Source organism: Drosophila serrata, unplaced genomic scaffold (assembly GCF_035046125.1).
Source record: "Drosophila serrata isolate PLE 108 unplaced genomic scaffold, ASM3504612v1 contig_308, whole genome shotgun sequence".
In the NCBI taxonomy this organism is placed as follows: domain Eukaryota; kingdom Metazoa; phylum Arthropoda; class Insecta; order Diptera; family Drosophilidae; genus Drosophila; species Drosophila serrata.
The window spans coordinates 263,613-285,186 of NW_028257206.1; the positions used below are offsets into that span (position 1 = coordinate 263,613).

At 38.1% G+C, this 21,574-nt stretch overlaps 1 protein-coding gene across 1 annotated transcript; it reads left to right on the forward strand.

Moving 5' to 3' along the window:
* Positions 1–572: 572 nt before the first annotated feature.
* LOC147642997 (uncharacterized) lies at positions 573–20,535 on the forward strand. The gene is given in 3 exon segments (XM_086837414.1): positions 573–1,386; positions 1,389–1,448; positions 20,369–20,535. Coding segments are annotated over 3 exon segments (1,038 nt in total). The 5' UTR covers positions 573–575.
* The last annotated feature ends 1,039 nt before the right edge of the window (positions 20,536–21,574 follow it).

Here is a 21,574-nt window from a genome sequence, read left to right on the forward strand (position 1 = left end):
CCGATAATTCGTACCCCGCTAAATCGAAAATCGCGTTTAAACAAATCGCTTTGCTTCGCTGTCGCTTACTGGCATTCGGTCATAAGCACACAAGCAAACTCACATACACACGTACCTTGTACATAACAAGCTGAGTGCATATAGCCGGCCGCTGATTTTCGTTTAAATCGCCCTGATAAACAAAAGCTGTGTTGTGCCAAATATTGTAGAGAAAGGTGGCTCGCGCTTAAGCTTCGTTAATAGCGCCTATTGAACATATATATACCTATGCATATATAGCATAGACGTGCGTGTGCCAAAACTCCGCTGTTTCGAGGCCGACAATTACAATTACAACATTGTCGAGGTTCCGTTGCATCTCGGTGACGCTGATTAACCTCTAATTTGCGCGGTGGAAACTAAACGGGTTCCTATATACCGAAGCGGCCAGACATTTTCCCTTTATTAATTTTTTTCGCGTGAGAAAATAAAGATGTCTAATACGGAAAATTCGGTTCAGCATCAAAATGAGCCGCCAAGTGACGTGGACTTTTACCAAGCCAAGGCCCAATCCCTTTTTGCGGCAATTGAGCTCGATGAATTATTTCATAAATCCGGAGACTGTAGATCATTTTGATGAAGCTGATTTACTGGCGCGACTGGAGTGGATTAATTCATTAAATTTGGCCTTTGATTCCGCACAGACTTCGCTGGAAAAATTGGACTTTTCGGAGATAGCAAGCGACCATCGGATTGAGTTCTCCACGGCGTTCATGGATGTGAAGGCGAAGATAAATCGAGGTTTAGCGGCGCTTCGCAAATCTCAATTGCCGGCTGCAAGCGCTGCAAATTCAACTTCCATAGACAATTTTAATCATCCGGATCTTTCTTTCCGATCTTGGAAGCCTCGGTTGCCAATTTTGGAGATAGCTCGGTTCCATGGATCCTACTCTGATTGGCCGGACTTTATTGCAACGTTCAGCACAGTCATCGGAAACGACGAAGAGCTAAGTGATATTGAAAAATTACAATATCTAAGGTCAATTTTAGGTGGTGTGGCTCTAGAGACCATACGTTCGCTTGAGCCCTTGAATGCCAATTATAAAAAGGCTTTGGATTTACTTACAAATCGATTCGATAATAAAGTTCTACATTTTCAGGCACACGTACAGGCAATATTTGGGTTAAAAGGTGTCGAGAAGGGATCAGCCAAGGGTCTTCGGGAGTTAAGCGATTGCATGAATTCGCATCTGCGAGCAATCCGTACCCTGGCCACTACGCAACAAATCTTAGACGGATTGCTGATTCACATCGTCGCACGGAAGCTCGATCAGAGGACGCGGGAAAAATGGGAGGAGGATTTGTCCATCAACAACCTAGCTACGTGGGATTCTATGGAGTCGTTCTTGCAAAGGAGGTGTAGGATAATGGAAAATTCGGATCAAGCCTTGGTAACGCCAAGCCGGCAGGTGGGAAAAGCCCTGCATGGGTATAGCTTCATTGCTTCAGTTGGTAGCTCAAATCTTCCCCTATGCACGTTTTGTGATGCGAGCGATCATTATTTGCCAAAATGCTCTCGATTTCTAAATTTGAGCCCGAATCTTCGATTTAGAGAAGCAAAGAAGTTGCACCTGTGCCTCAACTGTTTGCGCAAGGGGCATAGGTTGCAGCACTGCAAGTCAACGCACTGCAGATACTGTTATATGAAGCACCACTCATTGTTGCATTTTAATCAGGACCCATCTGTACCATCCACCGCCTCATCTCTATCATCCGATCCATTTCCCAACTCACAGCCATCAACATCATTTTCATCAGCATTGGCATCATCACATTCATCATCCCAACCTAATCACCGTTCATCGAACCCTCCACCAAGCCCCACAGATATGGTGCCTGTTGATTACGTGTTGCTACCAACCGCTATTATCTATGGGAGGAATAAGGCTGGAGAATTTATGCCTTGCCGAGCAATCTTGGACTTGGCGTCTCAGATAAATTTCATAACGTCTCGTCTAGCGAATCAACTTAATTTGAATTGTCGAAAGTCGCATACCATAGTCGCTGGGATTGGGGAATCCTTTTTGAATTCTGATAAGGCAGTCGACATTCTAGCGCAATCCTGGGATGCAAGCTATCGTGCCTCATTCTCCGCGGTTGTGACTGATAGTATCACTGAGTATCAGCCCCATTTCGATATAAACGCAGTATCATGGAAAATTCCGGAAAATATTTCGCTTGCTGAACCTCATTTCAATCGATCAGATCGAATAGATCTCATAATTGGTGCTGGACTCTTCTTTAAAATAATGGCTACGGGACAAATTCATTTGGGTAGCGCGTTTCCAACCCTTCAGAACACCAAACTTGGTTGGATCGTGTCTGGAGGGCTGCCGAGTGCGTCAACTCCTCAGTCTGTCTCAGCTGCCGTCGTCAAGGATCCTACGAATCATTTTGATGGTGGCACACTTGCTGCCGTAGGAAAGCCAGCTGCCTTCTTGAAAAGTTGTTGGCCAATTGGAGGCCACAAAATCGCCAAGCTAGCCGTTCTGCCCCACGATGCCGATGAAGTTGAAACAGTACCTCTTCCAACGGGGGGAGTATGTTCGGAGCAGACCGCTAGCGCCTAATCATGCGCGCATGGGTGTATGGCTGCACCTGCTGCGCTCTTAACTCTTCTCTTTGTTTATCTATTTCTCTCTCTCTTCTTCTTCTGTCGCATTATCTATGCTAAGCTACATTTTAAGATTATATATGTTGAAGTCAATATTCGATCGGTAGTTGCAGCTCCGACCAGAGAGAAAACGAAAATAAAATACAGCATATAATCGACCTATTCGTGCGTTCGTAGTTATTGCTCAGGGGTGGCAAATTTGTTGTCTTCCCCATAAACACTAATATTCCTAAGCTTTATCTCTTGGGCAAGGAGTCGTGTTTTTACAAAGGCTAATGTTAAAATATCTTCAGATAGAGTCTCTATTGCCGTTATAACTCCATCATAACTGGATGGAAGAGTTAGAAGTCAATGAGAAATTTTATCCATATCTTTTAATTTTGCTCCTGATGCGATAAGTTCACTAATGAGGTCATCGAAGAAATTAAAATGATTGAGAAGTGAAGTGTCACCTTTCAATTTCATGGCTTAAAGTTTCTTTCGCAGAGCTAGTTGCGATGCTTCTTCGCTCGTAAATTGCATCTAAATTTGCAAAAATCTGATTGGCAGCGTTCCCACTGTTAGCGAAAGAAAAGAACGCATGCTTAAGTATTTAATTATTAAACTTTTTGCATTACGTTCTACCTTTTTTTCTCATCAGTCACTTCTTCATGCGTTTCCTCTATAACCTTCAAAAGATCATGCTCTTCTAACAGCGCTCTCACTTTAAATTCAAACGGTTTCCTTTATCCATTGTAAGATTCTCTAACACAAAGGCAAGGCAACAACTACATGGCAACTCTCCTCAGCAACGATTTTCAGCAACTTTTCACAGCAACAATTTCAAGCAACTTTTCATATCAACAATTCCTAGCATTTTTTTTTCAGCAACAATTTCCAGCAACTTTTTACAGCCACACCAGCCAGCAGCTTCCAACAGCAATAATGTTTCTCAACACTGTCTAGCAACAATGTCCTTCAGCGGCAGCACTATCTGGCAACACCGTCCCGTCGTCACGTGGAGATTTGCTGTAAATTTGTCGAATCGCTTCTAGAAAGATCTTTGCCAATTATGATTTTTTATATGTATGTATTTATGTATGCAGCACTTTTATTTTAAATTAACTGATTGTAACCGCATTCAGTTTCATCTGTCAAGGTATCTCAGAATTCACTTTTTTACATCGAACGAACTAATTAAATGAGAGCTTACTTCGTTTTCTATTCACGTTAATGTCGGGCTTCTTTGGTTTTTATGCTATGCACAAAAAAAAAAAAAAAAAAATAGTGGAGCAGTTTGTGCTATGGTTCTTATTGGTTAAATTTACATACATATGTGTGCTTCTTGACTTTTACATTTAGAAGAAGACATTGGAATGTGCATCTACTTATTATACACATACATTTAAGCAAATATATATGTAAGCGTGCAGAATTATCTATGTGACTTTTGCATATTTGAACACGAAAATTTCAACAGAAATTTAACGGTATTTATAGCTAACAATGGTTTGACAAAAAATGGTTATGTTAACAGAAATAATGGGTTAGAAGTAATATGAGTTACGGTGTCTTATTATATGGAACTGAGAACATTGCCCACTCTAGTTCCTCAAATTAGCAGAATATGCATATGGGCAATTCTGTAATGTCGAATGCGAAATTCGAATGTCGAATGCGAAATTCGAATGTCGAATTTCGGCGAAAAATCGTTTTTTTTTTTTTTGCAAAACTGTCATTTTTTCAAAAAACTATATTTTGCTTTTTCCTTCGATAAATTACTAAATTTGACATTACTCTCACGAAATGTGTTTGGTTTTTTAATTTCAAATGATCCAGTTCCGAAATATAGTGATCACCGCAAAACGTCTTTTTTAGAAGAGCTCCAGGAGAACAGGTGCAACTCTTTTTCAAATAAATATTTTTACTAGTTCTAACTCTTAAAATACAGTTAAAAGATACCATAATATGGGTATTCATTTTGGGATCAATAAGTTAAAAAGTTTCTTCAGAAAACACTCTGAAAAATGCATTTTTTTGGCCCTCTAACTGTATGTAACCCCTTAATAATAAGTTGGAATGAGCTTTCTCTCCGCTGAGTCATTTTAAAGTTACGGATAGAGATATCTTAACTGGACTTTTCCTGGAAGTTGTCGTAGCACTGTCACACAGAGCCCTCTGACGGCATAATTCAAATTAGGCGCCCTATCGGATCGTACTATCACACCCCTATGGGTGGCATATCGGCCATAAATACAAACCTAGTCTCAGTGCACGTGCAGCTAACTTCACGCTGCTAAACTTCTTTCCGCCCAGAGCTAAATCCGGACTGACGGTAAAACATTATTAATAACAAAAAAGGGATAATCCTCCACCTGTCCGCCACTTTCATGTCTTTGTACACTTTTAATTCACTGCAGAAAACTAATAAAAACAAATATTTATTTATTTCTGGACTTTGTGCCTAATTGATGATCGGCTGGTCCGGAGAAGCACGCCTCTAGATGCTAGCCAGCAGAGCCCGACGCCTGCACTTTTTGTCCGTGTAACAGGGAACCAGCCTACTTTGGAGTTTGGCCATCGAAGGCCCACATTTTGATCTTTGGCCAACAACACCAAAGGAAGCTAAAATAATAAAAAATTCTTTCACTGTTGGAAAGCTACATCATTCCTGAGTGACATAGGCTATATTTCATTTAAAAAAAAATAGGCATCCTTACTAAAATTACGATAACGTAATCCAAGGTGTTAAAAAAATATCAAAAAACTACCTTACATCGCGTGCGCTGCGAAAACTATTGATGATAGAACAAAATGATATACTACATTTTTTTAGAACACACCATTATCTACAAAAAATCAGCGGCAGCATATCTCTAACTATTACAGTCATGTCACAATAAGCGTTTTTTTATTGAAAAAAAGAAATTAAAATACCACCGCTACAAAAATGGGCCAGCAGGTGGTCAACTAGCTCATATACCGAGGATACCGATGATCCAAAATGATATGACAATCCCATTTAAACGGCTTCAATTTCCGGTAAAAACATCTTTCGCATTAACAATTACCAAGTCACAAGGCAAAACCTTCAAATTAGTATAAATCGATCTGCGAAAGAAATGTTTTACTCATGGTCAACTGTATGTTGGTCTATCGCGAGTCGGAGCCAATGAAAATCAATTTATTTTGCTGCCACAAAATAAAACAACATCAAATATTGTTTACAGAGAAGCTCTAAAAAAATAAATATATTTAGTTCAAAGGCATTTTTTCTTTTGTTATTTTGAAATGCCTAAAAGATCAAGATATCAACTTTCTAGAAATAGTTCCCAGGCCAGGGCATCAAAAATACGTCGAAATGAAGAATCTTCATCAGAAACTGAAAATCGTCTTTCAATTCATAGACAATATGTGGCACAATCGCGTGCTAGAGAGTCGAGTACCGAGCGTTCGCAACGGCTCGCTGAACAAAATTTGAGAACCTCTCAAGCACGCGCGCGAGAATCGAGTCTTGAGCGTTTACAGCGTCTAGCTCAACAAAATTTGAGAACCTCTCAGGTACGCGCACGAGAGTCCAGTCTTGAGCGTTCGCAGCGCCTTACTGAACAAAATCTAAGAACCTCACATGTACATGCGCGAGAGTCAAGTAGTCAGCGTTTGCAGCGGCTTGAAGAGCACAATATCAGAAATATTCAATCTCGCACTAGGGAATCAAGCTCTGAGCGTTTCCAACGCCTACAAGATCAGAGAGAACGACAACAGACGTCAAGAGCGAGAAGTCGCAATCAAGTTTTAGCCCACAGTAAAAGATCGGCTTTAAGATACGATCCACAGATTGATTATGCTCAACAGTCTTCCGTCCAAATCGGCGACATGAATAAGATCTGCCCTAAGTGTTCAGCCAAAAAATGGGTCGATGAAACTAATGGAATGTGCTGTGCTTCTGGAAAAGTTAGTCTCCCCAGTATTCAGGAACAACCACAGCAAATAAAAAATCTTTTGACAAATAATAATTCGCTATCTAGACATTTCATAACCAACATCCGTAAGTACAATAGCCTATTTCAAATGACTTCGTTTGGCGCCAAAGAAATAAGAGAGGGTAATTTTATGCCAACTTTTAAAATAGAGGGACGATCATAATTGGTCCTTTCAAAGGTGAAGATGTCCTCATTCCTAGGATTCCTCTGATCTTCAAAGATGAAGATGTCCTCCTTCCTAGGATTCCTCTGATCCTGACTGATACACCGTTCCAGTTCAAGAGATTGCAGTTTCCCATTCGTTTGGAGTTAGCAATGAACATTAATAAAGCTCAAGGTCAATCTCTGGAGTTGTGTGGTCTAGATTTGGATGCAGATTGTTTTTCACACGGACAATTATATGTTGCGTGTCCCCGTGTCGGAAAACCAGATAGTCTTTATATTGACGCAGAGAATGGAGAAACGAAGAATATTGTATACCAACAAGTATTTCAGAATTAAATGAATTTGAAAATTATTCTTTTTTGTTTGACTTATTTCTTATGCGTGCAACCACAATATGCCACAGAGAAACGTGGCAGGGTACAGCTAGTCATTAATAAATTTCTTATTGTTTCAAAACATTATTATATAAATAAGGTTAGATTGTGATTATGGCAATTAACGTTAATGAAAAATGCGAGGAGACATAAGACTGGCTGAAGTTTCCCTAATATAATATATCTATAAGGGCAATTCTCTGGTGTCGAATGCGACATTCGTACGCTTTAAAACTAAAAAAAAAATGTGCCAAGACTTTATTTAAATTTAAAAAACTTTCAAACGTATAGCTCTTGCTAAGCACTATAATTGGTGCTAAGATCGATTTTGAACCCTTGTTCGTTTTCAAGATAATCACTATAATGTACTGCATTTACACTCAACAGAAACAGGAGTCACATTTGCAAAAACCCATCTTAGCTCTGATTTCAGCGAAGTATAAAGAAAAATTGAAATGCTATAAATTTTAATTAATTAAGCAATCAATTATCTTAATAATGTATTTTGTTTAATTTTAAAATATTAATTTGTTATTTTTTCAATTCAATTTAAGTCTCGGTCGCGACATTTTAGAAAGCAATAATTCAAACTAAACCTGTACAAATAATGGTAATCGCATATGTCGTTTTTCATTTTATATGGACTCTTTGGAATCTATGTGTGATATTAGAAAGCAAAAGTAGAATTCTTTTGTTTAAGATATTGGCATCAAAACAAAACATGCCTTTTTTGTCACCTTTTTTAATAAAAAAAATAACACAAATTGCGTTAACGCGTGCTTAACATACATTATTTCGAAATTTATTTTAGAAAATTAAAAATTCTCTTAGTCATGATCAATTTGACCAATTTTGTATGTAACCATGTTAAAAATACTCGTTTTTAAGCAATTTTAAGTTGTTGCCCGCGGTGGACCTTTCTGGAGAATTGCCCATATGCGCTTGACCTGGTAATTGATACTTTAAACGTCTAGAGGAACAGTGCCGACAGCAGAACGTGCAGAGCGAGCTTCGGCTGTGAATAAAAGCCACGGACATTACACCAGCAGCCGCACGTGAGACATTCGGAAGATCCGAAGGAGGCCGAAGTCCGACGCTGGCATGTAAGGAAGATAAGCAACGGACTATTAGTCTTTTATGAAAATTTCACAAAATTCCTTTTTGGTGATGATCGGATTTGTTTATCCTTTTCGTTTCTTTTTGAACGGAAGTGAGTGCACAGGTGGCATGTGTCTTTTTCACCCTCCATTCCATTTTGGCGTGAGATTCGATCTTGGCAAAGCGTTTCGATATCGCTCCGTAGCATTCGCACGTATAGCCTTATCGACTGGGTCTTCGTGGCGGTAGCGCTTCCACACACGTTTCTCACGTGTCATCATTGACCCTAATTAATTTTTTGGTTAGCCTACCCTTTAAGTGTTGGCAGGTGTCACTTAACCCTAATTTATCCAATTAATAACCCTTATTTACGATAAAAAGATCAAAGCTGCCACGCTTCTGTGATATTCCTACTCCTTGTATTTATTCACATGTAGGACAAGAAATTTATTATGGTTCTTATTTATTTACACCAACATGATTAAATTAGACTATTATTTTATTTTAAGTTATAGGAACAACTGTTATAAGATATGTACTACCTTGAGGACAAATATTATTTTGAGCAGCTACAGTAATTACTAATCTTTCATTATCTTTTCATCTTTTAAAGTGAACGAAGTGTTTTTTTCTTGCGCTATCGATTGGTGTTATATTTTACATAAAACCTACGGGGTTTCATTAATTCTACTTTTGCTTACAATACCTTTCCGTTCACTTCGCCTGTGGATTCAGCTTTTCTAATATGTTTACTTTATTGAGTTTATATCTCAATTTTTAATTGTCGTGCTAGTGGTTTTTCATATTTTGCATTCCCATTATCGCCTTCTCCATTTAGCCTTTGTTTGCGCCGTCGCGACAGCAAAACGCTCTTCTGCTCTACTACTCTCCCGCTCTCTCTGTATCGCTGCACCTCTTATCATGCTCCTCTAATCCATCGCCCTCTCTTTTTTTATCTACAAAAGTTAAAGTTAAGTGGTGAGTCCCAATATAACTACACCAATTGTCTTCTTTTCCAAAACCTACAAAAAGGCCATTACTGCAGGTGATCTCACCATCGGTTGCTGGCTGTGCGACAATGTCATGCACGCCAAGTGAATTGGTGTTGCAGCTCGGACGGTGGACGACGTGAGGAAAAATATCGGCCTGCGTTACTGATGCGAGGCTTGCCGCGAGGTGGAAAAGGAGATAATGTCTTTTATTCGGCAAACCAAGAGCGGCTTCATATGTTCTTTGCGCTGGATACTCAATTTAATAAATAAATGAGTCTCCGAAGCGGTGGGCAGCAATCAGCACAGCCAACGATTCAGCATTAACTCCATATTCGATTTGTCCCCTGAGGGTCAGAAATAATGACCCCTCAAAGCCCTGTAAAAATCATTACTTCCGCCCAAGGAATACCGGCCGATATTGGCACGGCAGATAACCAATCTGCCAGCCAAAACCCCTAATAGCTATTCCACCTTCGAGGCATATATTTGATTTGCGGCTCCTCCCTACTCAAGCATCGGAAGATGTTTTCGCCTTTATCTAAAGCAAAACCAGAGTCGATAAAATAATGATTAAATGATTTTAAATTGACACAATTTACTCTACCAACTTCTGGCCAGAGTACGTTATTGTCAAGGGTTTCGAAGCTAGGAAACAGAAAAAACGGCCTGTAGGAATAACTCTTCCCAGGCCTGATTAGACCACTGTGCCTTCTACGTCTCCCAATCCCGAACCAAAAAACTTACCTACTCCCTAGGTATTTCCTATCAGAATGCAAAAGTCTTACGTAGTGAGCTTCCTAACTTGTATTCTGATAGTCTTCTACGTCTCCCAATCCCGAACCAAAAAACTTACCTACTCCCTAGGTATTTCCTATCAGAATGCAAAAGTCTTACGTAGTGAGCTTCCTAACTTGTATTCTGATAGTCTTCCATTTGCTTCTCACGTTATTGTGTTCACAGAAACCTGGTATTCTGAGCTCCGAAGTTTTTCCCATCTGTGTTCACAGTCTATCGGCTAGATCGCACTATCAGGCGCGGGGGTGGAGTTCTTATAGCTGTGGACTCCTCACTCTCGTTAGAATTATTAACCCTCGAGGAATGCCACGATGTTGAATTCCTTTAAATGATGCTATCTATCAAAGGTAGCTCAATTTTAACACGCTTTTATTATTTCGGGATGTATGAATGTATGTAACGGAGATACTACCGTGTCTCCGGATGCACCCCAAGCTCTTAACTCTGAATTTAGCGATCTTGTTTATAATTATATACTATTGCTCTGAGTTTAATAATTTTGCTTGTAATTATAAATTATTTTCGTCTTTTTAGTTCGGTTATTTATAAAATCGTGTTTTTTTAGTTTTTTTTAACTATTATTTATTTATTACCTGTTCCTACATTCCTCAATTGTCGGAACTTCCTATTGATTAGATCCACCTTTCCGCTATTTAGATGTTTTTCAATAAACTTTCGGATAGGGATCATTTGGGAGTCGTAGGAGATTTTAATATCTCTGAAGCTTCTTGGTCCTCAAACAGTTCCACCAATACCCTCCTGACTTTTACACAACATGACTTTGTCGCTGGCTTGCTTGACATTTCGCTTCCTCAAGCGCTTGATGGACTTTTGCTTCTGACCCGGCATGAGTCAGCTTAGCCTATCATCCTTGTTTCGATGTGACTCTTTACTTTGGGTCTGACTTACAGAATCCATCTGGCCGTTCAGCCAAAAAAGTCCTCTGTCTTCGCAAAGCGGATTTTTAACGGCCGGTTAATTTTATATATCTAATTAATTGGTCCGATCTATACATGTGCACTAACATGGTAGTTGCCGTGGATATTTTTTACAATGCCAAGAACTCATTTTTTACTGAACGTGTTCCTTTATACTATCTGCCAATCTCAAATAAGCCTTCGTGGTTTACTAAAGAATTACACATGCTTAATTTAAAATCACCGGTTCTCAATCTGCCGTTTTTTCTAATTATTTATGAGATCGGTCAAACTTAACCGTGCTGAATGCTCAGTGTTTTCAAAACTATTTGACTCATTGCTGGGTCCAGTTCTCACATGACCCAAACTAGTTTTATAAGTTTGTTAACACTAAACGTAAGCCTAAATCGTTTCACGCTTTCATAGCAAATACTACCGCAAATAGTGATCCGGTACTAGCCGATCTATTTTCGCAGTTTTACAAATAATTTGAATGTATTAATCGGTGCGCGATGGAATTCAATTCAATGAAGGACAATTTAATGGCAGGCTGACGTAGAAAGTGCTGACTTGTTGAGTCAGCTCAATTTCCGCGTGCCAAGTAGAAACACTAGATCCTATATACCCTTATAGTTGAACCTTTTAGCACCTCCATTTAATTGCAGGAACCTTTTAGAGTATTATGTTATAATTATTTGTACACATTAATCTCCAACATAGATGGTATTCCAAAACTAAAAACGTTAATACTAACCGAATTAGTAGAAATTCAAGAAAATAATTTGGCAAAAGGCCGGTAGTTAAGTTCTTCGCATTCTTTTTTATATGTTCTATCGCGCTTACTAATATCTAACCCAAAAGGAACGTGGCTGGTTTCATACAGGCCACTGGAGTGTACTAACCGTAGTGCATTAACGTCCATTAAATATATATTTATGTAAAAAAAAAACGAAATAATTCCTACTGTTATAATAATTATTGTTAAAGTGTTACATTCACAGTTTTTTCTTTTACATTTAACCAAAGTTTCTATGGCAGCTAAATAATATACTGTTAGGGTTTTTATAAAATTAAAATTAATTCTAAAATTATATAAATCGTCTACATCTTAAATTTGTCTGTTAAGACGTGAAATATTATCAGTTTATTTTCCTACAAATTTTCCGATCCTTCTTATTGCAGCAATATTACATAGTCGTCTGATCTGGTCCGTTCCTACTTATATATCTTATTGCTTTGTGACATAAACATATTTAATTTTTAACGATCGAATTGAATCGATCTCTTGCGCTCCCTCGCTCAGGCGACGTGGATTGCCTCAGGCCGGAGTCCACGAACTACAATGTGTTCCATTCGATATCGGTAAGCAGAAATAGAACCCCGATACCCAGAAACAGAAGGCTTTACACGACAACCTTATTCCTTGTTACAGCGCAGATGACCTGATTGTGGTGATTCTAGAAAGCGCCTTCTGGCATCTTCCTCAGCTGAAAGCCTTCCTAGTCAAAGGACCAGCAATAACTTTGGAACATTCATTTAGATTTACAGGGGTCATTATTTAAAACAGATATAATCTGCACTTGGGCACCGAATCTTTTCAAGCTTTCGATTTTAGAAGTCTTGGAAATAAAGCTGAGGTCGAGGACTGTGCCGAGGTGGGCTGCGGCTGAATACCCGTTGCGGGTTATTGGGATCCGCCTTCATGCTGCCCTCCATTGCCTTTTTTACTGCTGAGAGACTCATTTAATAACGTAGGCTATTAAATTGGCTATCCAGCGCCAATAACTTATCATGAGTTTTGCGAAAACTCAATAAAATGTCCTTAAAGCCTCCCTTGGTTTTCCGCATGAAGGACACTATCTCCTTCTCCACCAAGCGACAGGCCTCGCAGTAGTAATGGCCGATGTTATCCTAACATCGTTTACCGTCCGAGCTGCAACACCAATGCACTTGGCGTTCAAGATATTTTCTGGGTCATCTGCAGTAATAAGGTTTTGCAGGTTTTGGCAAAGCAGACAATTTGGGAATTCATTATCGAGACTTACCACTGTACTTAAACGTTTGGAGATAAGCGAAAGAGAGAGCGATAGATAAGATAAGAGGCACAAAGGGGGTGAGAAAGCGGGGGAGGGATAGAGCGTGTGTATTAGCATGCATTAGCTGTCGTGACGGCGCAGAGAACATCTAAACGGGGAAGGCAAAAAGATGAATGCAAAAGCAAGCACAAGCAGCACAAATAAAATTGAGAAAAAAAAACTCAATTAACTACACAAATTAGAATAGCTGCATACACCACCTGAGTCGGAGACTCGTGCTTTGAACGGTGCTGATGTGTTTGCCCGGGTGCCCATTCGGAAAGGCAGAAAAGGAGCCAATTAAACGATAGGGTTAGTGTTTGGTGTTTATTGACATATTGTTTGCCTGGCCTTACCTACATGTTCCGTTTGGGTGCCTTGGTCCGCGGTCCGCCATTCCAGAATGTTCTAACGTTGGCCACCGCTTAGGCGGCATGGTGTATGCTCTCATTAATTTTTCGCCAAATTGTAGGTTGCTGGTTTTGTAGTGCTGATAGTGCATTCTGTGGACTCCCAGAGGGTGCTTGGTCCGACAGGAGGCGCTGGCGTGGAAACTTGTGCTTGCTGGCACTTGCTATGAGTTTCAGTTATGGAGCACCCGGTGAGTAAGCGGCAACGCGATCCAAGAGACAAGCTCTCTACAATAAGCGGTGAAGCTCAACAAGAACATCACGAGTAAGGTGTCCAAACGATACATAATCGTAGCAATCATTGATAGAAGCGATAAATATGGCAAGATGATCGATTCGCGATGGAATACGTCGCATGTCGGGTCGTGGAGTACATTTTTGCGCGAATGATGAAATAATCAAAAGATCTCATATCCACATCTAATGGTGCCATGCCGGGTGCTTGAATCGGGTGAAAATCCTGACGTGTATGGTGAAGTCGAGAAAGTTTTTGACGCAATTGGTCTGCCAGCAGAAATAGCTCTTAGAAAGTGCCAACTTATCGAAGGTAAACATCACTTTTGCTATCCATGAGGTGAGTACGCTTAGGCCTCTACAGCAACAAAAATTCGATATATCTACCGCTGACTGGAATTAACAACACCTCTTCCTGGCCCTTAAATAAATAAGAATACATAATGCATCCTGTATCCTATGTACGGGAAGATGGCGTGGGACATGAGTAGCGTATACCTGCGTCGCAAAAAACGCCACACTAAAGGCCGTTGAGGTGAAGAAGGACTTTATACCTTTGACTCTGTCGCCCAGGAACTAATGCTGGATGATTTAGAAGAGAAGAAGGACGGTGACCTGACCCGTCGAGTTGAGGTGAGCACAATACCCATTAGGGTGCTGGAGCTCAACCTTCATAAGAGCCTGATTGCATGTTAATTACTTGACTCGCCCAAAGCATCTCGATCCCCAAAGACTTCAAAACCACATAAATAATGTCGACGGCCATAAACAAACTTCCGAATTTCTAATCGCCCCTAGTTAGTCTAACCTCAGCTCAAGCCACAGAAATATTGTTAACCAACCATTGTAAAGAAGTATATCTGTATATATATAATTTAAGTTGTAATAATTGTTGTTAAATAACTTTCTTTGTTTTTATCTTCTTTTGCATTTCTTGCAAACTACATTTTTTAAAACGGTGTACGTGATTTTTCAAAAACGACTTTACCGATTCTGTGTTTGAACAACATCTCTCTAACGTAGGATTTTTAATATCAATTTTTATATTATATTACAATAACATTTTTAGAACAGAAATATCGTATAAAGACAACAATATTTTTTCAAAGATCTCATATTATTGACAATTTTTTTTTTAAACGTTTCCGTTTATTTGTTTTGTGTTTCAGATAAAAATTGTGCTGTCCAGCGTGTACACCATACGACCGTTCGCTAAAACAGTGACTTATGAGACTCGCTATGTCTCCACCATTTTTTAATATACTCTCCTATTTTCAGGAGCTCAGTGTAGTGAAACTCATTATGGTGCTGTAAGGCAATTTTTTAAAATGATCGTCGATCGATATGTCAACGTAGCGTTTTTCCCTTCAAAACCTTTACTGGTCTCTGATATATTATTTAAAAAAACTTTTGAACATTAAAGAACTTCTATCAAACGGAATCAAATTGTTTGTTAAACAGATAAAAATATAATGAAAGCTTCATTCAGATAGATCCAAAGGTGGGAAACTACTTTTTTGTTTAAAACTTAAAAGTCTTAAATAATTCCCTAAATGTGCTCAATGTGCCGCAATAAGAATAAAACTACGCTCATTGTCTTTGATTAAATAAATCAAATTAACTAAAATTACTTACAATTAGTTTTGTGGGTAACTCATCTTTGCTAAGATTCATGCCATATATATATTGAGTAATAAGAAGAAATTCGGCATAGAGAACCACAAAAAAGCTTGATCGCATCATCGAAAGTCGCTGATTAGGTATCATCCAAAGAATATTTGCCCATATCAAAAGAACGAATGTCAGCCAGCTGTGATAAACAATTGACCAAATCTGCAATTAAATACAAGGACATTATTTTTATTAATATTATAGAGAAATTATTCACAATTACAGTGTGAATAATTTTAATTATTTATTTTTTTTTTGCAATAGCTCCTATGGTCTTCTGCTGTAGTAATAGACAATTTTAGTCTTATAGTATATAATATGAAATAAAATATGGACGAAAGTTAAAGAATGTTAGTTACTAAAAGTGATTAATCATATTATTTATATTAAAATCTATATAGTGACATATTCATCTTCCGACACCCCAGCCTCCTTACTTAATTACACAGCACTTGATATTTAAGAAATTCTATCCAAGCCTTTAACGTAAACATAAACCGTCACAGCACTTGATATTTAAGAAATTCTACCCAAGCACTTAACATAAACATAAACAGTCACAGCACTTTGCAGCGATTTGATACATTCAAAAGATCCATCTCAATATTGTAGACAAAGATTGGTGGCTGATGCAACGAGAGCATAATTCTCGAAATTATTTAGTGCCGCCGAGGCTTCATACAAAATTGTCTAAAACGAATATCTATTGTGAACGGAACAAAAATCTTGTGTAATAAAAAAATAAATAATCTTTTCGAACGAGATACATGTTAATATATATATAACAAGAAAGGAAGCTAACTTCGGAACGCCGAAGTTTATATACCCTTGCAGATAGAACTTCTATGAATAGGAATCCATACAATATAAATTAGATATATTTGTGTTAAAAAACAATGAAGTAATACCTGCTTTCATTTCATTCACCTATACATATTATATTTGCAGTTTTACATTCACAGATTTGCATTTTTCCTCTACAGCAAACGATCGTTTGTATGGCACCTATATGATATAGTCGTCCGATTTTTATAAAATTTGCCACAAAATTTAAAACTTATATAAAATGGCTATACCTCAAATTGGATGAAAATCAGCTGAAAACTAAAAAAGTTATAAATTTAATTGTATTAATTTCTCGATCGTTCCTATGGGAGCTATATGATATAGTAATCCGATTTTCATAAAATTTTACACAAAATTTTAGAATAATTTGAAATGGCTATATTTCAAATTTGATTAAATTCTGTTGAAAAGTAAAAATGTTATCGCCACCGCGATTGTCAGTCTTCCGACAACAGCCACCGCCATTCTCATTCCTCTCAAATTTCTCGATCGTTCCTATGGGAGCTATATGATATATTAGTCCGATTTTCATAAAATTTTACACAAAATTGTAGAATAATATGAAACGGCTATATCTCAAATTTGTTGAAAATCTGTTGAAAACTGAAAATGTTATACTTATTAATTGAATTAATTTCTCGATCGTTCCTATGGGAGCTATATGATATAGCCGTCCAATTTTCATAAAATTTTACACAAAATTGTAGAATAATATGAAATGGCTATATCTCAAATTTGATCAAATTCTGTTGAAAACTAAAAATTTTATAATTTTTTTTGTAAACTTTTCCGATCATTCCTATGACAGCTATATGATATAGTCGTCCGATCCGGCCCGTTCCGAAACCGTTCAAAACTGAGAGACTAGTTTGCGTAGAAACGGACAGACGGACAGACGGACATGGCTAGATCGACTCGGCTGTTGATCCTGATCAAGAATATATATACTTTATATAGTCGGAGGTGCCTCCTTCACTGCGTTGCAAACTTCTGACTGAAATTATAATACCCTGCAAGGGTATAAAAATGAAACCCGTTTTTCGTTGTCGCCACGTAACATGAAAAGGCTTTACCGATTTAACTGATTTTTTTTTTGTAGTTTTCTAATAGAAACTTAAATTAAGAAAATTTCTCAGAAAGATTGAAAAATATATATTTAATTTTGTATATTTTATAAAACGTGCGCATCGATCGGTAATCTGTGACACCATATCGACAACAAAAAAATCTGTGGTAATCTGTGACAACACATCCACCGCGGCCTGACCTATTTGGGTGAAAATTGGTAGGGAGGTAGCTTAGAGCCAGGAAACGGACGTAGGATACTTTTTATCCCGTTCGACAGAAAGGCGTGATATCCATCGCTGATATATAGCATTTACTACAAACCAAAATATCAAGTAGTCGTTTCCTTACATTTTAATTAAAAACAATAAAATATATAGTGTTGGCATTTGTCTTTAACGTGGTAAGTTGAAATGTGTTAATTATGTGGATCGTGCATTTGAGGTTATAGTCCAAAAGGACGACGTGTATTCACAGAACTGAAGCGAAGAAGCAATGCGTTAAAGTTTAAAAGAGAAACGGCGGGATTATGATGCGCAAGTGAAAAAGTTAAAGTGGCTCCAATATTTTTCAAATAAAAAACAAAAATAAAAAAAATCTTCATTTTTTTTATCAACTAACGAAATGTTACATAAAACGAAGACATCTGGTGGAGAAACGAAGTTCGCCAGGTTTCCTAGTATTATGTATTATTGTAGAAGTCACTGAATTTCCAAATTAAATAGTTTTTCTAATTTTTTTGGGTTAACGATATCTTCTAGGGTATTTTGAAGGAGTGTATTTCAGTGTTCAACATATAGGGTTAGATTTTGATTGCAGTATTGTGTTGTAGGAGGATGGGGTTTTGTGAAATAGGTAACTGTGTGTCCGACACGAAGTCTCATAAATTTGATTATGTCTATTCGAGAAGCTGTTGCGCTTAAGAGGTCGATTTCGTTGTTTTTCTTTTTTTTTTTTTTTTTTTTTTTATTAATAAGTTTGTAGTGTAGGGATGTGTGGTTCCAGATTAAATCATATTGTGATTTCATATATTTAAGAGTATCTGAAGTGTTGTGGTTTTTTTCCAGTATTAATGGAAGTTTTGTAGCTTACCAGCTTGGTCTGCAAATTTATTTCCGGTATTATTGCAATTTCTTGGGACCCATATCAGGGAGAATTTGTTTTTGTATTTAGAGATAATTTATAATTTCTTGTGTGAAAATATATATGGTTATTGGGGTTTTCTATTGCTGTGAGCGCAGAGAGTGAGTCAGTGCAATTTTTCCTTTCCGCTTCTCTGTGTATCTATGTACATGCGTACGTATGCTATCGTGATTTTTATACCCTTGCAGGGTATTATAATTTCAGTCAGAAGTTTGCAACGCAGTGAAGGAGGCACCTCCGACTATATAAAGTATATATATTCTTGATCAGGATCAACAGCCGAGTCTATCTAATCTAGCCATGTCCGTCTGTCCGTCTGTCCGTCTGTCCGTCTGTCCGTCTGTCCGTTTCTACGCAAACTAGTCTCTCAGTTTTGAAGCTATCTGAATGAAACTTTGTAGTTAGCCTTCTATATACTCTCACTCGTATATATGTCGGAACGGGCCGGATCGGACGACTATATCATATAGCTGCCATAGGAATGATCGGAAAATTTTTACAAAAAAAATTTTAACTTTTTCAGTTCTCTATAGAATTGGATCAAATTTGAGATATAGCCATTTAATATTATTCTACAATTTTGTGTAAAATTTTATGAAAATCGGACGACTATATCATATAGCTCCCATAGGAACGATCGAGAAATTAATTCAATTAATAAGTATAATATTTTCAGTTTTCAACAGATTTTCATCAAATTTGAGATATAGCCGTTTCATATTATTCTACAATTTTGTGTAAAATTTTATGAAAATCGGACTAATATATCATATAGCTCCCATAGGAACGATCGAGAAATTTGAGAGGAATGAGATTGGCGGTGGCTGTTGTCGGAAGACTGACAATCGCGGTGGCGATAACATTTTTAGTTTTCAACAGAATTTAATCAAATTTGAGATATAGCCATTTCATATTATTCTAAAATTTTGTGTAAAATTTTATGAAAATCAAACGACTATATCATATAGGTGCCATACAAACGATCGTTTGATGTAGAAGAAAAATACAAATCTGTGAATATAAAGCTGCAAATATAATATGTATAGGTGAATGAAATAAAAGCAGGTATTACTTCATTGTTTTTAAACACATATATATATAATTTATATGGTATGGATTTCTAGTCATAGAATTTCTATCTGCAAGGGTATTTAAACTTCGGCGGGCCGAAGTTAGCTTCCTTTCTTGTTTTTTATTTGATTCTAACCGTTTTTTTTCGAAGCAGATGTTATTTTAAAGATTTTTAATAAAGCATGTTTGGTTTTATGTTCAATTGGCTTGATGTTGGACTCGTAGAGTAGGGTATGGAGAGGAGCGAAAGGCTCCAAATGATATTCTAAAAGCTGAGTGATACATTGTTTATAATTTGTTTAGCTTTGATTTTGGTGCTCTTCCGTATAGGAATAGCCCGTAGCCAATTTTAGATATCATAATTAAATTAGTTACATAAATTATCGTTTAATATGGTAGTTGAAGAGTGGCTTTTTTTTTATTTTATTATATTAAGTCTTGTGGCTATTTGTAGTATTAGTTTATCCATGTGCTCGTCCTATTTATACTTGCTAGTTATAGAGATACCTTATATTTTTAGAGATTTTTTATTTTTATATTTTTAACTATTATTATTTACTATTGTAAAATTGCATTTTATTTATATGAAAGTGTCTTGTTTTCGGTAAGAAGAGACTTGCTCCAGAGTAATTGCACCATTACTGGATGTCCGTGAGTAGGGGATTTATGTCTAAGGAGTTATCTTTTTTCTTTAGTCTTTTTAGAATTGTATAGTCGTCAGCGTATGCTGTAAATTCAAATAATTCGTAAAGACCTATTGTTTTGTTAACTTTGTTGTAAACAATTGCAAAAAGAATAACGGATTACGGAGATCCTTGTATTGTATGATTTGGATCTGATCACAAATTTTCATTTTGGTCAATAAATTGACTATGTAATTTATCTCTTAATTTCCAGGTTACCAGTTCGTCTATTATTGTGTGGATTCCTATTTTATCAAAAGCTTAGACAAGTCGAGTGATGTCAGTGATAGATGGTTTTTTCTCGATAGAGTTGCGGTAGTCATCGATTCTAGCGATGGTAAGGAATCTGATACCGACTTTCCCTTCCTAAAGCCCATTTGACGAATATCGAGTAGCTCACTGGTTTTAACTGACCACCATAGTCTTTTGGAAATTATTTTATCAATGACTTTGGATAAGCAGCCATTTAAAGATATGTTTTGTCTGAGTCGAGTTTTAAGATTGGTATATAGGGTACACAGGGAGATCCACGGATGACCGAGTCATCTGCCGTAACTGTGTACACCTCGGTAGTGCGGCTGAGGGGTTAATCCAGCTGTGTCGAAGCTTTCCCAGGGCAACCCTGGCTCATAAGTGGCCTTGCCGCTGCTTTTCGGGCGAAGCTGCGGTCGACCTGTTTTCGATGCCCCAAAGCCCCCCTGGCCCGATGCGCTTGCCAGGACGAGCAACGAGGGCGTTTATGAATGTAAACTAAAAACAAAACGCTGAGCTTCGGAAATCCCAGGAGAGGAGAATCCCCGAAAACAGTTACCGATGGACTAGAAGGAGATGCTGAGGCCGAGATTGGTCGCGGCATCTCAAATGGTATCGGAGACCGACGAAGAAGAGTCGCAATCCGAGGGGAGAACAAGTAGCACTCCCCAAACAGAACACAGAGGTGGGGTTGAGTTGGGCACCACCGCAGAGATGGCGAAAATGTCGCATCATCAGAAACGAGCGAGGGTCAATAGAGCCCGCTTTGTTCCCGGCAAGATAGCCAAGAACGAGGCTGAGATCAAGACCGACCCTCGGGACGCCAAGGACAGGGCCAAATTCCTTGCGGACATTGGGGAATAGGAGGCTTATAAAACGGCAAACCCATCGGCGTTCCAGCCCTCAAAGGCGAAGCGCATTCGGTCACCATGACTACGGTCGCCTGCTGTCGGAGAAGTGGGAGGAGATTGAGGCCCAGTTGGCCGACATGGTAACCGACAAGTTGGTTAGCAATTCGATTGGTCCCCTAATTCGACTCCTCAGACGAGGTCAGGGGCACCGGGTCATTAGATGTAACGACGGGTTCTCCAGGAGCTTCCTGGTGGAATGTGTGGCTAAGGTTAGTGACACTTGGACTGGCCTTAAGATTAGGCTAGTCCACAGAGAG